A 25,268-nucleotide genomic window follows, 5' to 3' on the forward strand; every position below is an offset into this window, starting at 1 on the left:
GTATCACTAAATAGAACATTGATTATACGGTTTAACTATAGCTATTGGTTAAAAACACTCATAATGTTGTTTGTACCTTTTGAATAGTTCCAGTGAAGGGTTTTAATACAGCAGCTGTCCTCTTGGTTTTATCATATTCTGGAACTCCACCAATATAAAGAGGTGAACTGCATTTAATCTGAGTGAATGCTCCCTGAAAAGTAAATGATATGAAGAACAGATGATTTCATTTCACTTTAATGACACAATTTTTCCCCATTGAGCTACACTTTGAAAAATATATCAATGAAAAATGTCACCTTTTGTCTTTTTAGCCAAATGGGTTAGTCCAAAACAAGTACATTCTTAATACCCCGTCACATAGAGGCCGAATGAGCCGAATGAACACCGTCCAAATGACAATTCGGCCTACATTCTGGCACAGTCGAGGTGCATTCAAAAACCACTGACAGCTTTATCATGTGCTCCATCGAATGAGAGGCCGAATGAGGCCGAATGCTGCATGAATGGACATTTGACCTACATTCGGCCACATTTGCGGCAAACTCGAAATCCTCTTACAGCATTCTTGAGTGCATCCCACACACACGGGCACATTCACGTGGCCAGGCCGAATGTAGAGCACACGCTCACCACTGTCAAGTTGCGATCAAGGTGAGGAAAGCTCGTATGGCAGCCACAGTGCAGTCTGACTGCATTCTAAATGCTCTGGTGGCGTCAAGACAGCACTCGAGACAGTCTCATTGCGTACGAGGGTAAATTGCCATGGTCAAGCACGGCAAATCCTGCCGGCATGTCCCGATTGTGGCATGGATGAGCTGTATGTGCACTTCCACTAGATCCAGTTCAGGGAGCGCAAACAAAATATTGTTATGTGCAATGTCTGTGGCACACATTCATCTTGTGAACCAGACGTGAACATTATGCAATCAAACCAAAGGAACCGTGTGTCACTGCGGGGTCAGCTCATAACGTAATATCCTGGAGAGGGGACAGGCGAGGTGGGGGTGGGGGACCTCTCTCATATGCTCGAACCATTGTGCGTGCATGACCTCCAATCACCTGACCACACTGCAGGTCCTGCGTGAGGCTCCCTCATCTGAACAAACCGCGGCTCGTGCATGAGGCTGGCTGAAATGATCACTCAGCTGCGTGTGTGTGTACTCATAAACAGCTGATCGCTTTGCTGCACATGCGTGAGCCCATCTGGACAGCCGCCACACAGCTGATTCCCTGGTAGGTAAGGGAGAGAGGGCACGTATGCAACAGTGGGTGGGAGGGAGAGTGTGACCGCTGATGCGTTATTTTTAGGACCTGCCTTACTTCTCCTCTGGTATCCGTATTTTATCCAATATATAGACTGATGCGTGTCATACATGGTCCCCTGTTCATGGGTTTACTGCACTGCGGACTGGTGGCTATTACCGGTAAAAACGACTGTGGGTGTGCACATCGGTGATCAGATGTCCAGAATATTGTGATCACACACATCACATGCACTTCAGTGATGCAATAGTCAGGGGACCCTGGATTGGATGCAATGCGAAACCCAGCAGTGAGACACGGCAGGTCTTTGAAAGAGCAGACCACAGCACTTGCTTTGCCACATCCCTCCCCTTGCTTGCCTTCCACCCAGACATCGGGTGGCAATTGGACCACACACGTACAGGTGCATTCTTTATATTCCTGCAGCATTCTGCTGGTATTGTGGAGTTTCATGCTGTGTTGTGGCCGCATCCTGCTTGCACTCTGGGCATCTGTACTGTGTTCCGGCCACAACGACGACATTGAGAGCTGCTGCACTCAGAATGTGAGCGAGTCATTCAAGGTGGCTTCGACACACATTCTGGGTATCCATACAGCATTCATACACGGCTGTCCGAATCTCAGTCCCTCCCAAATTCGGCTCCAACTGTGGCTGTTTGTCCCATTCGGGTTGATTTGGCCTCATTCGCGTGCATTCATGCTAGGTGTGACGGACTCTTTAAGGATGTTAAGGCACATTGTCCAGATGAACAGTTAGTGTAGAAACATCTATTTCTGATAGCCCTGTAGACAGTGTGATTATTGCAATGTTCAAACGTACTGTATCACAAAACCATACACAAGTTTTGTCTGGAATTTGCACTTGCGACCCAATCCTGAGTCATTACCACAACACAACTGCATTTGAAACTAGAAAACAACTGTCTTTGCTTTGACGAAGTGGTGCATCGCTGCCACTAAAATGCACAACTCAGTGCACCATTGTCACCATCACTAATGCACCAACCTTGGTCCTGGTTTTTACCACACGGGCAGACAACCAATCCATCCCCATTTTCCAAAGGTAGCCACCTATCTGTCTCAGTCAGGTGATACATGGCCATCCTGTTGGGTTTTTTTGAGTTTCTGTGGTCATCAACAAAGGCAACCATGTGCTAGACCATCCTCAGAAAAGCATGATACTAAGTAACAGTTTGTCATTCTAAAAGTATCCAAGGATTCTCCAGAGACCTGGTACCAGCGACGTGTGGTCATCTTAAGTTGCTGGTTAGCGTACAAGTCTCACAACCATACAGTTAGACAGGAAGCACTGGGACCCTTAAGACTTGGATCTTTGTTGTTCAGCAATCACCTCTGTCGAGCAAACTCATGACGCCAAAAGCTCTTGCCAGGTATCTCTTAAAATCAAAGGCTAAGGACATAGAGACATGAATGTCACTGCTAAGACAAGTGAATATCTCTACAAGTTTCAAACTTTAACTGCACCTCTGATGACCACATCTAGGAAGTCACTGAAAGCCTGACTCTGAGTCTTGATCCAGAATAACTGCAACCCAAACACTTCAATTCCTCCTCAGTCAGCTTCTCAAGTGCTGAAATAAGAGTATCCACTGATTCTGCAAATTTTATGCATTATCCATTATCTTTAAATCTTTTTTGTTAAATATGTGTGTTACATCTGTTCAAAATGTCAAATGTTAAAAAAATCTTTTGGGCCACTGTTCTTGTTCCACTAATAAAATAAAAGATCTGTCCCAAATTTTATTGTAATCAAACACTGTTTAGGGGTCCCCCACAAGGCAACAATTTTCCCCAAACAACTAATGTAGTAATCCAGTAATTCCAGTAATGTTCTCCTCTGGGTGACCAATCAACCACCACTTTTTGCAATTAGAAGCCATCACATGTACCTGTAAAATAAAAATAATGACATAAGTCTTCTCCTGTTAGAGTGGCGCTGCCTTGCCAGTGGAGGGAGAGGAAGATGTGTCACTCTGTGAGACCTCTAAATCTTATTTGCTTGAGTTCAAATTTGGTCTGCACCTATAAAACCCCAAGTGGAACAAAAGCAACATGTCTCTCACAGCTTTTATTTTTTCACTATATAACATCAACAGCCCTAATGTGTGTGTGCCAAATAAATTAATTAATTCATCCATCCATAAAGTCAAGGCCAGTAAATGTTTCTTTGCCAACAAAGTTGCTGGACTCCACAACCTTACCCAACACCCAGTCCATGCAAACTCTGAACAGTGTAGGAGCTAGAAAACACACACACACCAGAATTCACTGGGAGAAAGTCTCTGAATCCACTCCACACAGTACTCGCAATACCTGTGTACAAGCTGGCATCAATGACTAGCAAATTATTCGGGATCTTGTGAAAAAGCAAAGTACCTCAGCAATTCCCTCCACTGGCCTCTGGCTGTCTACTTGCAGGAGGCCGCTCTTAGCTGTCCGGGACACTTTCAGCTCGTGCCATGTGTTTAGACTGATCTGTTCATCACTCCTACAAGACAAATCAGTTACAAAATGTGAAAGGAATGGGAACAGTGGCGGCGCCAGGAAACTTTTGTTGGGGGGGGCTGAGGGGGAGCTAGGGTAAAATTTGGAGGGGCTCCACAAAATGTCTTCGAAATGAACAATATATAGTAAATTGCTTTATAAATACCAAGGTATATGTTTTAGTCACCCGTGCGCCTCTAAAATTTGGTATCAGTGCACACACACATCACTTATAATGATTGAAAGTTCAGTAAACTTGCACATAGGTATAAATAAAGATAAGTGAAGTTGTAAGGGTGGCCGTAATAAATATTTAGGAAACCTAAATTTTTGGAGTATGGAGTTAAATTCGTCTCATTAATACTTGAAAATGCACAGAGGGTGATTTACAAATATCCTTTGATTTGTACATGTGCTTTGTGATCCACAAACACAAATTTCTGATTTGTAACTTGTGTGTGGGTTTTTACAAATAAATGTTTATTTGCAAAACTGAAAATTCTGTTTGTGAAGAGTGATTCAGCATTGGTGGATCACCGAACACACACATTCATCACTTTGCTCAGTTATGCAATATTGAGACTTTCTTAGTGCAAAACTGCAGTTGAGATCCACAAATATGTCAGTCGCTATTCACATTATTGGCAGAATTATTGGGGGGGGCTGAGGGGGGCCTTGGCTCATTATTGGGTGGGCTTAAGCCCCCCCAAGCCCCCCCTTGGCGCCGCCACTGAATGGGAAAACAAAGGACACACAAAATGAAAAACAACAAACAAAGACAACTCAACATACTTTATTACAGCTCCTCCAGAGCCACAGTCAAATCTGAACTCAACATATCCGTCTACCAGGTTGATAGCAATAAAATCCGTGCTGGCTGCGTCGTCACTGTACAGCAGCGTCCCCTCAGGCTTTGAAGGCCGGAACCTGAGTTCAAACTCCATGAAGGACAGATAACTTTGAAAGGACTGAGGCCACGGGACAGTAGCGTATGAAAACACAGTCTCATTGAAGAGCGGTATGGACAGTAAGAATTCTGGAAAGTTTTAGAAAAGACAGAGAAAAAAAACAAAAGTAAAAATGGGTAGAGAGACAGAGACATTGCAGAAAGTATGAACCCAAGATATTTCATGTCTTGTGTGGTCAACTTCATTTTCTCCGTTTATATTCATCCATTCCTGCATTTCCGGCTTGCGATACATTCCAAAAAAGTTAGGATGGAGGCAATTTATTCTTAACATAAGGATTAAGTCTTTACTTTTACAATCAGTCTTCCTGAAATGAGTCAGGGGACTGATAGATGAACATTTCCAAGTCAATGAACATGTCTTGGACTTCATTTACATCAATCATTAAGAGACACAAACAGTACAATACTGGCTGTAAATCTGTGTCAAGTAGGCAGTTCTCAAAAACAAAAACAAAAACTGAGTGTCCATGTTGAAAGGAGACAAGTGAGGGAAGACACCAAGACACCCAGACAACTCTGATGGAGTTAGAGGCCTCTGTGGTTGTGGTTGGAGAAACTGTGTAATGCAACTTTTGTCTGTTGTATCACTAGTTTCACCTTCATGATGAAGAGGTATACAGGAAGATTTTCTTAAAAATAACATGCAAAATTTCATCTCCAGTTTGGAAGCCTGAGCCTAGATTTGATCATTTTTTTCTGTACTCAAATATGAAGCTGTGAATGGGGATGCAACAGGTAAATGTTGCGCTATTCCCAGTTTTTCCACTCACATCCACAGAAGTACTGTATATAAATCTGGAGATAAGCAACAGCATCAATGAGCCTACTTCAAACAGATTGACCTTACAGCCCTGTACGGTTTGTATTTCTTAGTGATTGATAGTAGAGAAGCTTGAATCTTCGACTGGACTGGGTTGCTTGATGCAAGGACATTTCGCATCTAATTGCAGAAGCTTCCTCAGCTAAATTTCTTGCTCTGGTAATCTGACTTCTGTCTCGACTCTTGTAGAGAAGAATAACAGAAGCCAGCAAAGGCTGGAGTTTTAAACCTAACCAGACCCCTCCTACCGAGATGCAGATTGCTATTGGCTAGTGACTAACAACTGCTCTAATTAGCACCTATTGTGCTCTAGTTAACACCCTCCTAATGACAGGGCAGCTGTGCCTCCTAACGATGGGACTGACGCCTCTCCTGACGACTCTCCTGACAACGTGAATGACTCATTACCATGAACAGAAGACTGAAACTGCTTTGACCTGAGTACACCATTGTAAACAGAGGACAAAGTGTGTCTCAGACCCCCTCCCCAGTTAAGGCTAAGATTTTAACTTCCTTGTCCTCAAACGTGTGGTTAGTGTTTTTAAGGTGGAGATGAACTGCAGACTGAGGTCCACCAGTGCCCTTTCTGCGGTGCTGGTATAGCCTTTTGTGCAATGGCTGCTTAGTCTCACCTATGTAATATTCGTTGCAGTTTTCCTGACATCTGACAGAACACACTACATTGCTCTGTTTGTAACTAGGGATCCTGTCCTTAGGGTGAACTAATTTCTGTGTCAAGGTGTTAACAGGTTTAAAGTAAAATGGGATTTTTTGCTGCCTGAAGATCCTCTGTAGTTTTGCCCTACTCCTGCTAAATCAGGGAGAGACACTCCTCTTCTTCTTGGCTCCATCTCCTGTCTGTCTGGTCTCTTTGTTCTTTGGGACTTCTGCACTTTATCCAGGGACCTACGTGGGTACGCACATACTGTGAGGGCTTTCCAGACATGTTGTTGTTCTTTAGCCCTTCCCTCTGTAGTTGTGGGCACCTGTAGGGCTCTGTGTTGAAGAGTTCTGATCACCCCGAGCTTGTGTTCAAATGGGTGGTTTGAGCCAAAGAGCAGATATTGGTCAGTGTGAGTGGGTTTTCTATAAACCCCTGTCTGTAGCTGCCTGTTCTCTCCAATCATAACATCACAGTCCAAGAAGGCTAAATGGTTGTTTCTGACATCCTCACGTGTGAACTTGATATTGGAGTCCACCGAGTTGATGTGCTCTGTAAAGGCCTCCACTTCCTGTTGCTTTATTTTAACCCATGTGTCATTGACATATCTGAACCAGTGATTGGGAGAGATGCCCCTGAATGATGCCAAGGCTCTCTTCTCCACTAGCTCCATGTACATGATGGCCACAATGGGGGATACCGGAGACCCCATCACACAACCATGGATCTGCCTGTAGTAATTCCTCTTAAACTGGAAATATGTGGTGTTAAGACAGATATTCAAGAGTTGGCAGATGTGGTCTGGTGTAAGTTTGGTCCTTTCAAGTAAAGACGCGTCCTCCAGCAGCCTCTGCCTCACAGCTGTGACGGCCTCAGCAGTGGGGATGCAGGTGAACAACTATGTCCCATCGAATGACACCATAGTTTCATCTGCCTCCAGCTGAATTTCCTTGATCTTGTTCACAAAATTTTGTGTGTTCTCCACATGGTGGTCTGAGTTACCCACTAGAGAAGCCAAAATCCACTTGAGGTGCTTGGCCAAATTATAAGTGATGGAATCTGTGCTACATACAATAGGCCTGAGTGGCACGTGCTGTTTGTGGATTTTGGGCAGCGCATAGATGCACGGAGTGGCATCCCCAGGGTACAGTCTGTACCCTGGGGACTACACTTACCTTGGGGGCTTACTTTCACTGCTCGTGAAAGTAAGCCTTTTCTGCACTAAAAGGTGGTGAAACTTCCTGATTTGCCACTCCTTACTTTTTAAATGCTCAGACATTTGAATTTTAACTATGAACTTCGTGTTCTTATTATGGGCCTCTTCCCACACTAAAGTTTCTAACCTTTTGTGAAGACTATCAAAATAATTTTGGAGGTCTAATATTTTAAAATGAAGCCTTCTAATTCTAAGACCCAAAATCCTCCTAAGGTAACTGCGCTGGATCTTTTCTGCTGTGTGACCTGCTTCTAGTGCCTTTTACGTACTTCATGCATTTGGGAATAACATTGTTTTGTCTGCATCTCAGGTTAAATCTTAAGTGGTTTCTACAGTTTGCTATCTTTTTAGCAGTCTTTTCCAGCTTATGTACCAGTGCCAGGGCCTCATGCCCACAGTTGGTCACAATGTTTCTCCAGCCTTTGCTGGCTTCTGTTATTCTTCTCTACAAGAGTCAAGACAGAAGTCAGACTACCAGAGCAAGAAATTTAGCTCAGGAAGCTTCTGCGATTAGAAGCGAAACGTCCTCGCGTCAAGCAACCCAGTCCAGTCGAAGATTGAAGCTTCTCTGCTATGGAAACCACCTGGACAACTGAGAGCCTACACAGAAACTTAGTGATTCATGTAAATACAATCCAAGAGGTATACACTGACTTGGAAATGTCCATGTTTCTTCCCCTGATTTGTGTCAAGAAAACTAGCTATAAAGGTGATGATTTAATCCTAATATTTAATAATAATATTAATAATAAATTGTCCCATTCCATCTTTTTTTTTTAATTTTCCATAGTGTCCCACATTATTCCTGATTTGGGGTTGTAGAAGGATCTAGGGTGTACGGAAGGAAGAGATATGCCCTGCATATTTTCATTTGCAGAGGTAGTTAGTCCTTGCTGTCAAGAAGACAGCAGTGTATTGTGAAAAAGTAAAACTAACTCTCGTCACAGAGTGTTCCTCTGAAGCCGAGTGGGCACAAGCAGATGTAACCATCAGCATGGTTCGCGAAGCAGACACCTCCATTGGCACAGCTAGCCAGGTCACACACATCATCACTGCATTGCCCTACAACAGATACAAGAGCAAATCAAACACACAGGCCATAAAATTATTAAAAAAAAACAAAAAAAAACAAGAAGATCACCCAAAATTTAAGATGACTGGGATAAAAGAGAACATAATCAAATATGAACACTATTCTACAGCCAGAATGCTTCTGAAATAAATATATAAAACTTTACTAATTTTGAGCCACTGAGAATGAAAATGTCAGCAAATATGACCCTGACTTAAGGCCCCTTTACACATAATACAAATGTGGGCGAAACAGGCCAGTCCAGACCAAAACAGGCCGAATGGGCAAAATCCGAAAAAATCCAACCGCAGTCGGGAGGGACAGACAGTCGGACAGCCACGTACGGAACCCGTATGGCCAACAAGAATATGGCCGATCCAGCGGCGATGGTTTCGTGCATGATCGTGTGTACGCGCACGAACACAGCCTGGACCCGCAGCCTGGATGTGCGCCTGTTAAATCAGACACAAAGGCTGTGATTTGACATAGTTTTTGTAGTGCACACACTGATTACAAATGGATCAGAAAAGTCTGCACATTTACAGCACAAAGTCAGTAAAAGAGGAAAATGTACAGCTTACTTTTGATTTGGAGGTGATAATTGTAGAAAGAAAAGCTTGTTGGGGGTCAAATTAGTCCATAATAAAGCATAATCCAGAGACGGAGAACTTTAAAACTGTAACTCACGTCATTGCATGACACGGAGTTACAGAGCTACAGTTGCATGAATCAGGCTTTGAATTCATTAAATAAATCATCATAAATTGTAAATTTATGTCAATTTGATAGCTTAGCTATTTTTATATTTATTTTGATAGCACCTCTACCTGAATGTGTTGTTGTATGTGGTTAAATGATTTAAAAACATGTTGAAAACATTAAATGTTCATTCAGTAGTTCAGCGCAGTTGGAACCAAAATGGCGCCATGTTCTGAGTTGACGTCACTCTCTCAATTAAGGCACACTAATGACGGTTTGTAGCCATGCTAATGCTCTCCAGAAGCATTTACTGAAAATAAAATGTGAAGGACCTAAATGAGATGGTGAGGACTTTCCAGGCATGTGAGACACAAAGAAAAATGCTTAAAAATGGGGGGTCCATAGTTGGGGGTCTGGGGGGTTTGAAGCTGAAGGTATTTAGCCATGCTAATGCTCCCCAGAAGCATTTACTGAAAAAAGTCTGAAGGACCTAAATGACATGGTGATGCTGAAGAGCTTCGCTCATTCATGTCTGACATATACATATTATATCTACATCTATAATATCTATATTTTGGAACAATATACTTTTGTTTCCAAAATAAATTAAATTATTATAAGCTTAAATATCTTGGAAACAGTAGCCAATCAGCCATTTTGAGTTTCATATTTGAATTCAGCATGCCAAAATCCATAATTAATAGCACATTTTATTTCTGAAGTAGAAAACTTCTAAAAAATTTGTATACCAGTGTGAATAAGCATTGGATCAATTAAGTTTCTTTGGACTTTTCCCCCACAGCAAATGTGATACAGATTTGTACACCTGAAGCCGTTCCTGAACCAACTATAGATATACATGGAGAATGTGCACAGGTGGCCTTGATCCAGGAACCTTCTGCTTTGGAAGCAAGGGAATTAACCACTTGAATCACTATGCTGGCTAGGGATCAAAGATAAGTGATCAGGATCAAGGTCAGCAAAGACAATCAAAGCTCAATCAATCAAGATCCTGTGTCTGTTTATTCTCAGGTCTGCTTCAGTCTAGACCCACATAACCCAAATTGGGAGGGAGGTAGGGGAGGAGGGAGGGGATGTGTTTTCAGATGTATTATGAAGCTGTCCACTGGAGTGGACTAATGACCCCAATTTGATTGGGGACATTGGGATTTTTTTGATATGCTTTCTACTCAATGCCCTTCCAGTTTCCATGTGATATCAATTCAATTACTACATACTGTAACTGTTTATTTGATTTTCTGTCCTCAGAAGTCAACTTCAAGAGTGGCAATAATTGAGTGTTAATGAATTAAACTTTAACACTATCAAAAAATTTGAGAAAAATCTAAAAGTCAAGGGAGTATGCTGCACAGATTTTTTTGGAGTTCATGCTGAAAAAACAGAGAGTTGTTGGACCAACTTTAAAGGTAACAGTGAAATGAATTAGGCTGACCCGAATTAACTTATGCTGCATTTACAACATAACAACAAGTCACGAATGCCACGAAGTATACATTCTTGGCTGCAGATCACAAATGTGATGATTTGGGGCAGAGGCGTCAGGTATCCTCAGGAACTGTTGTGACCTGTTAGCACGTGTTACGATTAATGGCACATGTCTCTGGCGAATTCTGACGAACTATTACGCATGGTCAAGAATATTGTCCGGCATCAGTGGGAGGAAGTCACCATCAAGTCATTCTCAAGTCATGAATCAGCAAGTCCCACATCAAGTCTCAAGTCATAATGACCACCAACTGTTTGCAAGGTGACTTGAGACTTGACTTGGGAGTTGCAGATTGATGACTTGTGAATGACTTGACAGTGATTTCGTCTCACCTCTGTTGTCTGGAGCTATTGCGCATTATTGCGCACAACAGTGCATCGTTACGTTCTGTCACTAATCTGTCAGGAATGTTGTGAATTTGGCAAATTGTCTCCACACACACCCCCATATTCATCCTACCATCAGCTGCTGAACCGTTCACATCTATTGGTGGTTGGCTCTCACTGCGGTATGGTATCACTTCCTGTTCCAGTATGGTATCACTTCCTGTTCCGGAGCACAGCGGTGTTTTGCTGTATCTGTTAGCTGTTTAATCTGCGCCGTTAGATTGATCTAGTTAACTAGATAATTTGTTTCACAGTGTAATCTTCACGTGCCTTAACTAAAGCACTCCCTCTGCTGAATCACCTCTAAATTATTTACACATTATTCACTTCCGCTAGCTTAGCGCAGCTACTAGCTCTTAGCCGGTTTAGCATGGCGGCTTCTCCTGTCTCTCCCGCACTTTTCTGCTCTGGGTATGAAATGTTTAGTTATTCCTCGGCCTCCTTTAGCAGTAATGGCACTTGTAATAAGTGTAGCTTATTCGTAGCTTTGGAGGCCAGGCTGGGCGAATTGGAGACTCGGCTCCGCACCTTGGAAAATTGTACAGCTAGCCAGGCCCCTGTAGTCGGTGCGGACCAAGGTAGCTTAGCCGCCGTTAGTTCCCCTCCAGCAGATCCCAAGCAGCCGGGAAAGCAGGCCGGCTGGGTGACTGTGAGGAGGAAGCGTAGTCCTAAACAGAAGCCCCGTGTACACCGCCAACCCGTTCACATTTATAACCGTTTTTCCCCACTCGGTGACGCACCCGCCGAGGAACAAACTCTGGTTATTGGCGACTCTGTTTTGAGAAATGTGAAGTTAGCGACACCAGCAACCATAGTCAATTGTCTTCCGGGGGCCAGAGCAGGCGACACTGAAGGAAATTTGAAACTGCTGGCTAAGGCTAAGTGTAAATTTGGTAAGATTGCAATTCACGTCGGCAGTAATGACACCCGGTTACGCCAATCGGAGGTCACTAAAATTAACATTGAATCGGTGTGTAACTTTGCAAAAACAATGTCGGACTCTGTAGTTTTCTCTGGGCCCCTCCCCAATCGGACCGGGAGTGACATGTTTAGCTGCATGTTCTCCTTGAATTGCTGGCTGTCTGAGTGGTGTCCAAAAAATGAGGTGGGCTTCATAGATAATTGGCAAAGCTTCTGGGGAAAACCTGGTCTTGTTAGGAGAGACGGCATCCATCCCACTTTGGATGGAGCAGCTCTCATTTCTAGAAATCTGGCCAATTTTCTTAAATCCTCCAAACCGTGACTATCCAGGGTTGGGACCAGGAAGCAGAGTTGTAGTCTTACACACCTCTCTGCAGCTTCTCTCCCCCTGCCATCCCCTCATTACCCCATCCCTGTAGAGACGGTGCCTGCTCCCAGACCACCAATAACCAGCAAAAATCTATTTAAGCATAAAAATTCAAAAATAAAAAATAATATAGCACCTTCAACTGCACCACAGACTAAAACAGTTAAATGTGGTCTATTAAACATTAGGTCTCTCTCTTCTAAGTCCCTGTTAGTAAATGATATAATAATTGATCAACATATTGATTTATTCTGCCTTACAGAAACCTGGTTACAGCAGGATGAATATGTTAGTTTAAATGAGTCAACACCCCGAGTCACACTAACTGCCAGAACGCTCGTAGCACAGGCCGAGGGGGAGGATTAGCAGCAATCTTCCACTCCAGCCTATTAATTAATCAAAAACCCAGACAGAGCTTTAATTCATTTGAAAGCTTGACTCTTAGCCTTGTCCATCCAAATTGTAAGTCCCAAAAACCAGTTTTATTTGTTGTTATCTATCGTCCACCTGGTCGTTACTGTGAGTTCCTCTGTGAATTTTTGGACCTTTTGTCTGACTTAGTGCTTAGCTCAGATAAGATAATAATTAATAACATTTACATTTACTCTGATGGACTACCCAGCAGTGGGGAATAAGTTTCATTACAGTAGAAGTCTTTCAGAAAGCGCTGTAACTAGGTTTAAGGATATGATTCCTTCTTTATGTTCTCCAATGCCATATACACTCAACAAAAATATAAACGCAAGACTTTTGGTTTTGCTCCCATTTTGTATGAGATGAACTCAAAGATCTAAAACTTTTTCCACATACACAATATCACCATTTCCCTCAAATATTGTTCACAAACCAGTCTAAATCTGTGATAGTGAGCACTTCTCCTTTGCTGAGATAATCCATCCCACCTCACAGGTGTGCCATATCAAGATGCTGATTAGACACCATGATTAGTGCACAGGTGTGCCTTAGACTGCCCACAATAAAAGACCACTCTGAAAGGTGCAGTTTTGTTTTATTGGGGGGATACCAGTCAGTATCTGGTGTGACCACCATTTGCCTCATGCAGTGCAACACATCTCCTTCGCATAGAGTTGATCAAAAGGATATAAAATAAAAGGATTAATAAATGTTACTTTTGACTTTGTTGAATGTTTTGTCTCCAAAGTACAGGTCAAGCAAGGTCAATGTACATTGAATTAAATGAGAGGAGGTATATGTTACCCTGTAACATGATAACTAAGCATGACAGATGGTGAAAAGTATTCTTTATTAGAACCCTATTAACCAAAACAATAATTTGCATCATTTGTTACTGAAATTGGAGCAACTTTAACTTTTGATCCCTGTACAAACTGAAATTGACCTTTGTCACCATTTTGGCTGTTTTTACCCCATAACTCCAGAACATTCTGTCATAGATAGTCCAAACTATACCTTTTTGGAATCATTATGATCAGACAAATAATGTAATATAGTTTTCAATGATTGAAGCATTTTTAGATTTTAACTTCTGTGTAATTCTTCATTGACCACTACCTGGCTACAGCTACCACCCTGGGATGGTTATCATACATTTTTATGTAGGCCATGGTACACTGAAGCTGGATTCCAAGTGTCATTTGGTCACCTTCAGTGGTACCGAAAACCTGCTTGGCCCATGGACTATTATCTATGGACATGCCAGTAAAGTGCCAAATTCAGCATTTCAGATGTTAAATTTAAAAAATGATTAAATGTTGCACATAATTTTGTGTTTTTAATTATTTATTGCCCAATGCAAAATTTCATGAAGACAACAAATAGGAAATAATATATGAATAATGAATTGATCAACATGACATTCTTACAGCTTTAAAGGTCAGCAGGAGTGATTATTTATTTTAGATTTTATTTAATTTACCCTGTAATGCTCTCTATCATCATTCATTTGACAATGCTAACATTTTTCAATGTTTTTGCTTTATGATACTTTAAAATTTTTAAATAGTATCCATCATTTTTTGCACAGCACTGCATGCACACACATTCATGCTTATGTATGGCAGCTTCCTCACCTATATCGGCCCCGCTCAGAGCTTTACCCAGAGGCCAGGCTCTGATGTCTGTGGCTTTGTTGTTGATGCTCAGACTCTGAATACAGCCGATGAAGCCGCGATTTGTTCCTGTCACTCTGACCAGCCAATAGGCACTGGGTGATCCACCCACGTACAGAGGAGAACGGAATGTAATCTTACTGTACTGGCCCTGCAAGAAATAAAGTACAGGAAAAAGACAAGGTTTATTATTTACCTCAAGGTAACTAAAACCTCACTATTTTTATATTAAGCTGATTCCTGATTTGACAAGAGACAGCATTTGTGGCACAAGACACTTTGTGAGTTATGTTATAAGGCATCTATGTGTTGGTTCATGTTTGTCAGTCTCAGTCTTTGTATGTTTGTTTGTTTCAGCAGGATATCTCAAAAGGACCTAAAGAGATTTCAATCGTTTGATTTAGAGGTAGGCCGTGGGTCGAAGAATAGAACAAGGGCTTCAATCTTGCCTTTGATCTTAGAACTTAGAAGTCATTTTTGATCATGATTCCGTTGATTCTAATCCTGCTGCTGATCTATGATCCTTTGTCCATAATCAGGATAGCTGATTACTTCAGCATTGAGGATCAAAGGTCATAATTTGCACCTTGATCCTCATTCTTTTGATGACAATTACATGACCAAAGCAAAATAGACACAATAGACAAGACAGACAGATGTTGACAAAACCATTCCTGAGGCTTTGCTGGTCCTGATCTCACTTTTGAATTTTAATATCTCATCAGGGTGGTGGATTAGTTCAGCGATCAGGATGAAAGCATTATATAACAATAATATAAAAATATAACAATATTCATAGTTTGTTCACTAATCTGTTCTGTGCTGCCCTCTTGGCTACGTCACTCTTTAAGAGGTTTTAATCTCAATGAGTTTTTACCTGGTTAAATTATGGACATTGATTGATTGATTGATTGATTGATTGATTGATTGATTGATTGATTGATTGATTGATTGATTGATTGATTGATTGATTGATTGATTGATTGATTGAGATAAAAAGTCAGGATCAAAGATGAATGATCACCATCAAAGATAAGGATCTACTGTACATAGAGGTCAGCAGTCAGAAATAAAGGTGAATGATCAATAGAAATGTCAGCAGAGACATTAACAAAAGCCTGTGGGACCTTGGTGAGGGTAGGTGCTCTCTGAAAGTGCTTCAGCTGTAGTTGGTTATGTGTTGAAGAACATACTGTGATTTATAAATCTGTAAACCAATGTAAAATTTAACAATATTCATAATTTATTCACTAACATATTGTAAACAGTGCAAAACAATGTTTATGTGATTCCTTAGTGATTGTAAAAACATTTTATGCAGGACTTGATGAAGTCGGATTCACCAGACAAAAGTAAGGATTTGAAAAGTCTTAAGTAAGAAAGGTTTGCTAATAATAACCAAAATATAGCAGTGAGTCATGAGTAATCTTTATCTTCTGGACTGGGTTTGAAGTACCTGTGATCGTCCAGATATAGGGGTGTCATTGTCCATACGGAGCCAGCCGCTCATTCCGTCTCTGAAGACTGTTACTGTGTGCCACTGACTAAGGACAATACGACTCTCACTAATGATCTGAGCTGGTCCTGTACCACAGTTAAATCTAAAAGAAACAAATCAAATATTGTAAATACTGTTGGGGGTAACACAAATGATCAAACCATGGGAATTCATTATTATATGTTGTGTGCATGCAACAACATTTGAGGTGCTGTACTTTCTGCGTGTCTGTTTTGTCCTCACCTGTAGTGCAGTTTTCCCCTCACCAGGGCCAAAGAGGTAAAGTCTCCGTGTCCGTGCTCATTCTCTCCGCAGTACAGCAGCAGGCCATCTTCAGCTTCAGCCTGCACCACAGAGAAATCATTTCAAAGACTATTCCAGCCTCATCAGCACAAAAATGTGTTAAAGGCTACAGTGATGTGAAAAACTTTGTGCATCCTTGATCTTCCATGTTTAAATTTTTATGACATAAAAATAAATAATTAAAGGTTTTTATTGTAAAATTTCTGAAATGATGCCATTTAAACTCACAGTGAAAAGTAATCTCTACATCATTAATTGACAGAAATAAAACATAAAAGCCGAAATAGTGTGAATAAGTAAACCATCACTTTTACATCTGGTATTCTGGTAGTCTGGTATTCTTCAGACAAGTCAGGCGATGGATACATGAACATTTCCAAGATACTAATGTCTTGGACCCCATTTACCACATTTATTAAGTAATACAAACAGTATGACACTCTCTGGTAAATCTGTCCAGAGGTGGCAGTTCCCAAACACTGAGTGATTATGCAAGAAGGTGACTAGTGAGGAAAGCCACCAAAATGACAAGACAACCCTGAAGATGTCATCGGGTTCTGTGCCTATCAACATCTGTTTTGTTGAATTTTCTTTCACCAAAACAGATCAAATCTAGGCTAACATCTCTCGTGCTTTATAGTGTTTTTCAATAAGAGCAGCAATTTACCAAAGAAAAAGCATATATTAAGAAATGCAAGCCGATGATTTTTGGTGTATGTGTAGAATGAAGTACTGTTGATGACGCTCACTAGATATTAGAACAAGAAAAGTTCTAAATGCAAACTTTATACTCCTAAAAGTACTGTATGTAAACCATGTGGTTGTGTGAAAAAAAATACAGTCCAAAAGCATAAGATAAAACCAGGTCACACTGCTGTAAGAAGGTAAATGATATGAACTGTTCTCAGTTCTCAATAAGTGGGAGTTTAGACCAGATCAGGTCTCCTCTTGTCTGTGCATCGCCTGAGATTGTCACATAACCACACAGCTGTTAGCCTTGGCTTTCCAGTGAAAAGTGTGCATAACCTTGAACCCCACAGCTGTGAGGTCACCTTGATGCTTTTTACCAGTGAAATATGTGAGATGTTGTCACATAACAGCATCACAAGTGTGCATCCTTTGGGAATTTTGCCCAGCAACTGTGTGCCCCCGGTACAGTACCAAAGATGGGCACACGTTATAATGAGTTGGGAGCAGTTCAGGGCATAACAGAGTTTTTTCTTTGCTGTTTGAATGTTACTCTCGTTACTGTTGACAATAAAGATATATTTGATACTTTGTTACACTGTATTCAATCCATCTAGAAAGTATTCTCAGCGCTTCACTTTTTCCACATTTTGTTGTGTTACAGCCTTATTCCAAAATGGAGCAAATTAATTTTTTCCTTTTTTTTTAATTTTTGTAAATTTATTTAAATTTACCATACAGTACCATAATGTGTAAAGGGCATCATTTTAGAAATTTTAATATAAAAAGCCTGACTGTTTATTTTATTTTATTAATGTCATAAAATATTCAAACATGTAAAAGCTCAAGGCTGCACTAACTTTTTCACAACACTGTACATGGTGCCTTACCTTGAACTCCAATGTGATTTGAAAGGTCTGATAAGAGTTCTTCAAGGGTTCAAAGGTCATGTGTGAGTAGCCATAGAACCTGGGGAAGCTTACTGATACCACTGAAAAAACATGAGAAAATTATGACAGACTTGTAGCAACATACAGACTTGTATGTATCATACACTTATGTGTATGTTTATTGCTGGTGTTCAAAACATCAACAGTTGCAGGAAAAAAGTCTAGGCAAGAGTTTATTGCATTTTTAATCCTATTATTATTATTATTATTGTTATTATTATTGTTGTTGTTGTTGTTGTTAACCATCCATCCATTTTCTATACCTAATTCCTAAAATAAGGGGTCACAGGGGGCTAATGCCTGATTTTATTGTAAAAGTTATTAATTCTTACCATTCACAGTATGATGTGCCATCTATCAGTTGTTAGAGAGACAATATGCGGAGTATCATGGGAAAATGGGATCTATCATGTTGCTATAGGTTCACTGTGTACGAAAGATGTAAATAATTCTCAGTTGCATTTCCAGCAAAATATATCACCATCTTTGATTTTTATTTAGTAAATTTTGCAAAAGATGCAATTGTGAATTGGCTCAGTGTTATCCCCATTCATCACACATTGACACTGTCCACTATCTTTGCAACCAGCTCCAATTCTGATGTTGGACATGAGGAAATTTGTCTCATGAGGGACCACTCGTGGCACACTGCACTGTGAATACTGAGAATTAATTAAATACTTTGTTACTGTTTCCATGACACTTGTGGTACAAACTAACCATAAATCCTCTACAGTTGTGGTCGGACGTTTACATACAATCATCAAGGGGTTGAATTAGTGGCAGCTGCTGGTCTTTCAAAAATGCGACGCTCATTGTCAGCTTGCATCATAAAATTTGTCCATTTATTTATATGTAAATTCTGTCCCCCGTTCCTTTTCAAGAAAATGATGTGTGACCCTATCGTACCAAGTAAACACCTTTTCCATGGATTTGACCAGTGTCCTTTCAATGGCCAGCAGAGCTAGGCTACTTAGATGTCCTTGGCCCATTCTGTTGTAGTGTAAAGGGCCTTTCAGACCTAGCAGGGCAACATGGCATGCATTGCTCTAAAACCCATTACTTTCAATGAGAAGTGTTGCACAAATGGCACGTTGCAGTGCAATGCACAAAAACCGAGCTTACGCAACACTCCACCAGGAGCATGCACAGTCACTTGATGTCAAACTCACAGCAACCAAAGTTCAAATTAATCCAACTTTCATCGCTGCGCGCTGTGACGTAGCTTTGCGCATTCAATAGAAACAAGGCATCAGGCCAAAGCATGAAAGATGACAAAGATGACAGAAACATGTGCCACAGGAACATCAGGACTGCTAATTTATACACAGCAGTTTTCTAAAGAAAATCCTTACAAATTTTTTTATCCTCAAGACTAATTTTGAAATTGAAAAATCTTAAATTAGAAAACTTGCAATTAAAATATTTTTAAGTAAAAAGAAAATAATTTGTAGAAATCTTTGATGTTCATCTGTAAATTTAAACCATAACATGTCCATTGTTGTTATTTCAGATGATTTCTTGATTAACATGATGTTGAACCTTGGACATTTATTTTTAGATCAATAAAATAGCATAAAAAGTAATGTGCCAAGCCAATGACACACATTTTTGTCTAGTAGATTCATTAATTCATATCTGCATTTCAACCAGAAAGAAACACTGTAAATAAATCTAAATATTTATAATAAACACAACAGGAGGTGATGTGACAATGACTGCAGTGTGTCTGTTCATTAGGATTTCTCCATGTGACATAAACATCATGATGAAATCATTTTTGAATTTAGTCATTTCAACATTTAGTTATGTCCTTGTTGACTATGTGATTGCTTTTAATGTTGTAATAAGTACAGAGTAACTACTAAAATATGAATTTGACTAATCTAGTGATTGTGAATGCTTTGAAATTGTGCACAATAGGGATGAGGCTTCTTCTACCTGTGCATGCCTTTTTGACTGAACTTTGACTTCATGAATATGTTTAATATTTCATTCATTTAATGTTACAATATAAAAGGAAACCGCTTTTTCAAATAATAAAACAGTTGCTCTTTAAAGAGTCTTTGTTTTATTTAGAAGCATAGCAGCAGGTCTAGGTTTTCAGAGATGATGGATGCGCTGGACTCTCAGGACATTTAACCAGATGATGGTCTCCTCCACAGGTTCAACCTCTTGCTGGAGTTTTTGGTGACACTTTCCTTGTATTTTTTCCTTCTGGACTTCAGGTTTTGGTGTTCAGCTACTTCACTGGAAGTTTTGAAGCGCATCTGTATTCACAAGGTTCTCTGCACAGCAAATGTTAAAATGTTCCTGATGTGGACAAAATCCTCTATATGTATAAAATGGAAAAATCAGTTACATGTATGTAACGGATTAGTTACAGTCAGGAGGTGACAAACTATCTACAGAGAATCCCCAGCATCAATTAGGCCATTCCTTGATTAATGCCTGATGCCTGACCTTGAATAGGGACCTGCCTCATTTAATGGCCGTGTCAAAACTGAGCCTGAAAAAAAATAAATACCTGATTTAAACAGGCACCAGGCATTATGTGCATTAAAAAGATTACATTTGGTCGAGTCACTCTTTTTTCTAAGTCCGCTGTGGTGTGGTACCTTAAAATCCTAAAGCCTGATTTATGCTTCTACAACTTCCCAACTCTGTGGCCATGCAATGACGCTGACGTGCGTGTGACCCTTTTAAAAAGTTCTCCGTCATGGTGGTGGGTATCTTATTGCAATTTTCTGCAGGAACAGTGGCTTTTTTCTGGATCAATTTCTCCCTCAACAAGCTCCACTTCTTTATACAGTCATCAACCTCCAAACCTACGTTATTCTATGTGCAATTTCTTTCCATGAATTGCAGGTCATTTTGTGCATCTTTTTCCGACTCTGTGTTGTAAAGCTGGTCATATTTGTGGACCTTTCTACCAAATGTATTTGATCTATGATCGAAATGTAATCAGCAGGTGCACTGCAAAAGCTATTAAAATATGAGGAAGGAGTGACAATGTAAAAGTGACAAATCACAGCCCATGCAGTCTCTGTCATCTAGCAGGTGAGTGTCAGGCTATGGAGAGGGTTTGCAGCCACGCATAGAGCTCTGATCTAAAGTGGTTGTCTTTGGTTTGCCACATCTAGGGATATGTGTGAAACTTAACATCATATTACAGTGCAAGCAGCAAGCAGCATTTGGTAATAATCACCGACCTTGAATAAAGGCCTGCCTCGTTTAGGCGCCAGGTCTGAGCACGGTTTGAAAAAAATTTAACTCACAGCTTTTTTTAATCAAGGAAATACAGTACCTGAGTGTTCATGCTAAACTGTATTTCGTACCTCTGTTGCGGCTGGGCACATCCAGACTGATATGTGTGGTATATGCAAGGGATTTTTAATGGAAACACATTGCAATTGGGCGGGATATTTTGTCCGATGTGAATGAAAATCAGTTATACAGAATCCAGTATATATGGTGTTTATTACATGGAAAACCAGACAAAAGCACTAAGAATTTTGCTTTTGTCCAGTGAGTGCAAATATCCAGATTATACGATGATGGTTTAGACGAGTTTTACTGTATATCTCAAAATAACTGTCAAACAAAACAGGATTCAGCCATTCGACTGATCCTCCAAGCATCCGGGCTGGCTGAGGCCAAAGATGGCAAACAAAGATGGCAGCGCCTGTGGTCCAACAACTCTGTTGACAATTAAAACTCCCAAGTTCAATGGTAAGACTGCGTGGGAGGTATTCAAGGCGCAGTTTGGTTATCAGCCGTGGCCACCGGCTGGCCTGATGAACTTTAAGTGCTGTAATTGGGTCTGTGTCTCACTGATGATGCTGCAACCTGCCTGTTACTCCTAAACTCAGGGACAGAGGGGGACTATGAGATGTTATCGGGGCCCTTCAGAGGCGTTTGGGACAGTACAATCAATCTGTGCTCCTGCATTTAGACCTCCAGAGCAGACACAGACAATCTGGTGGGCCTCTCCGCATCCTAGCTCATGACACTGAGTGCCTGTGTAGGCCCGCCTATGCTGACATGCCACCAACTGTGCAGAACAAACTTGTCAGAGACCAGTTCTTACCGGTGTTCACTCCCAAGGAGCTGAGAATTCAGCCTCAGCTGGCCCACCTCTCCACGCTGAGTGACGCACTTGAGCTGGCACTGGAGAGGGAGATTGTGAGTGGGGATACGAGCCTGGTGGAGGACATACCTATAGTCAGATCGGTGACCGTGACAAGCTCAGATCCCAGGGTTCGGGAGAGATGCTGAATGTGGTCCAAGCTGCTGCCCTTCTGTCAACCTCCCCCAGTGTGCAGCCACATTGCCACTGATCTCAGACCTGTTGGGGGTGTGGCCAGTATGGATACCTGCTCAGACAATGCCCCAAACTCACACTCATGCAGGGTAAGCCCAGGGGCCTGTATAGGTGGGATCACGCAGGCCCATGAAGCAAGCACCCAAACAATGTCATCATCAAAACTGCAGCAGTTGTAACAGTGGGCTGGACTTGTGTTGGGGATTTTGCCCATATTCCTGTGACGTGGCGGGAGTCATGTCTACAGCCCTCCAGGAAGCTGGGTCCAATGCAACCTTGGTGCAGTCTGATGTTGCACTGGTGGGAGCTACTGTGGATGTAACCACTGTGTCGCTGATGAGTGGTGACTAAGCCTCGATTAGTGGACGAGGGAAGTTCATGTTTCAGGTTAGGGATTTCTCAGTGCCCTTTGCTGCATGAGTGGCTGAGGTACAAGACCTGTGCATATACCTGTCACCAGCTTCCCCCCAATCAGGCCCCCCAATGCTCAACGTCACCAGTGAGATACATTTTGTCCAGGAACTGTGAGGAGTTAACCCAGCAGCAGTGGGGGAGCTTGTAGCAGGTCTTACAAGATGTCAAAGACATTTTTGCCCTCAGTGAGAGTGAAGTGGGTCTAACATACTTGGTGCAGCATGAAATAAATACTGGTGATGTCAACCCAGTTGGAGCATTCCCACGCAGCCTCCCTTTGGCACACCAGGGAAGGGCAAACAGAGAGCTTGATAAGATGTTGAGGTGTTAACCCCCAAAACGGGAATCAGCTGAAAATCAAGAATTATCCCCAAACCATGAATTGCAAAACATGAATACTGAAAAAATATCTCCCGAAACATGAATGCAGGTCTCGCAAAACATAAGTCGCAAAACGTGAATTATGACGTGCTTGGCTGAGGAGCCAATGATGCGAACATCTGTGGGATTATGACTGCGTGCCTCTCACTATCATTGCACCAGGGGACTTTGTGCCACCTCTCGACTCACGGGCATGGGGCTTGTGGCAACACTTGGTTGCCACAAGCCAATTATCCTTGTGTTAACTTTTCTGACACATGCTTAAAACCCAAAAAGTCAGAAGGATCATGAGGCCCTGCTTTCACGGTCTGTATTCATACTGAAAATCACGATCAAGTGAGCATTTGCCATTCTGCTCCACGGGAGGTTTCTGTTCTCCCTCTTATCATCTGATCGGTCAGCTGCTGCATGCGCCTAGTATCATCCAATCTGTCAGCTATTGCGCAAGCCTTGTATCATCCGATTGCAAAGTGCTGAGTGTCCATTATATATGGGAAGGGAATAGATCACCAGAGCCTACAACCGTTACCCACATCCCCTTGTTACGTACATCTAAGTAAAGTATTAATGTCCTGGAGGGCGAGAGAGAGAGAGAGAGAGAGAGAGAGAGAGAGAGAGAGAGAGAGAGAGAGAGAGAGAGAGAGAGAGAGAGAGCACGTTTTCAATATTCGTACTGCATTCTAACAGCAGTCTAGGTATTTGTACTGTGTTCCAACTACATTTGAACTGCATTCGTAAGCATACAAACAGATTGTGCACGGGATCCGCCCACATTCTAAGTAGTCAAACAACATTCTTACACAGCTGTCAGAATATCTGTTCCTCCTGAATGTGGCTTGAATTTTGGCTTTTTTTCCTGTTGCGGCTGATTCTGCTTGATTCCTGCTCATTCGTACTACGTGTGACGGGGCCTTTAGCAATAATACTAACTATTCATGACTCATCCTGGTGACCCATAAGGAGGCCATTCAGCATTAAATAATTAGTCAATACTTCAGTTTGTAGTATATTATGGTGCTTCTGTGTGAGGTACATTTCAATATTTAATATTAATAAATCCAAATTTATTTATTTATTTATTTATTTATTTTTTACATTTTCTGGGTCCACCATGTCAGGCAAAATTATTAAATATTAAATATATTCAAAGTGTTGCAATACTTGTACGTACTTATACTCACTTATATTCTATTTTTAGGTAATATGCTCACACCAGTATTTATGCATTCACCAGAAGACATTGCAATATACTTTAGTCAACTTTGTTTCATGTAAATATGTTTTCTTTACTACTTTACGACTTTTTCCTGCTGCAACAAGTGATTTTCCCTGTTATGGGATCAATAAAGTTTATCTTATCTCATCTTATCACACCACATTGTTTTACAAATTCTACTGTCCTTTCATACTGAAACTCCAGTTGTTAGTATGCAATAAATATGCAATGCGTCTCACTAATTTAGAAGATCTTCACTTAGCCTGGAAAAAAGAGTCTGTTGCTCTATAAAAAAGCCCTCCGTAAAGCTAGGACATCTTACTACTCATCACTAATTGAAGAAAATAAGAACAACCCCAGGTTTCTTTTCAGCACTGTAGCCAGGCTGACAAAGAGTCAGAGCTCTATTGAGCCGAGTATTCCTTTAACTTTAACTAGTAATGACTTCATGACTTTCTTTGCTAATAAAATTTTAACTATTAGAGAAAAAATTACTCATAACCATCCCAAAGACGTATCGTTATCTTTGGCTGCTTTCAGTGATGCCGGTATTTGGTTAGACTCTTTCTCTCAGATTGTTCTGTCTGAGTTATTTCATTAGTTACTTCATCCAAACCATCAACATGTCTATTAGACCCCATTCCTACCAGGCTGCTCAAGGAAGCCCTACCATTATTTAATGCTTCGATCTTAAATATGATCAGTCTATCTTTATTAGTTGGCTATGTACCACAGGCTTTTAAGGTGGCAGTAATTAAACCATTACTTAAAAAGCCATCACTTGACCCAGCTATCTTAGCTAATTATAGGCCAATCTCCAACCTTCCTTTTCTCTCAAAAATTCTTGAAAGGGTAGTTGTAAAACAGCTAACTGATCATCTGCAGAGGAATGGTCTATTTGAAGAGTTTCAGTCAGGTTTTAGAATTCATCATAGTACAGAAACAGCATTAGTGAAGGTTACAAATGATCTTCTTATGGCCTCAGACAGTGGACTCATCTCTGTGCTTGTTCTGT

General features: G+C 41.1%; 1 protein-coding gene across 4 annotated transcripts in view; it reads right to left on the reverse strand.

Moving 5' to 3' along the window:
- The window catches only part of LOC117510634 (pikachurin), a 147,646-nt gene that overhangs the window by 12,716 nt on the left and 109,662 nt on the right, over positions 1 to 25,268 (reverse strand). For all 4 annotated transcript variants that reach the window (XM_034170430.1, XM_034170429.1, XM_034170427.1 and 1 more), the window contains 8 exons: positions 17,859 to 17,959; positions 16,222 to 16,322; positions 15,937 to 16,081; positions 14,442 to 14,631; positions 8,375 to 8,500; positions 4,564 to 4,807; positions 3,664 to 3,775; positions 77 to 193 (listed from right to left, as the gene is read on the reverse strand). In XM_034170430.1, the coding sequence (XP_034026321.1) occupies positions 77 to 193; positions 3,664 to 3,775; positions 4,564 to 4,807; positions 8,375 to 8,500; positions 14,442 to 14,631; positions 15,937 to 16,081; positions 16,222 to 16,322; positions 17,859 to 17,959 (1,136 nt within the window). The remainder of the gene's footprint in view (positions 1 to 76; positions 194 to 3,663; positions 3,776 to 4,563; positions 4,808 to 8,374; positions 8,501 to 14,441; positions 14,632 to 15,936; positions 16,082 to 16,221; positions 16,323 to 17,858; positions 17,960 to 25,268) is intronic.

The sequence above is a fragment of the Thalassophryne amazonica genome, chromosome 5 (genome assembly GCF_902500255.1).
Source record: "Thalassophryne amazonica chromosome 5, fThaAma1.1, whole genome shotgun sequence".
Classification (NCBI taxonomy): domain Eukaryota; kingdom Metazoa; phylum Chordata; class Actinopteri; order Batrachoidiformes; family Batrachoididae; genus Thalassophryne; species Thalassophryne amazonica.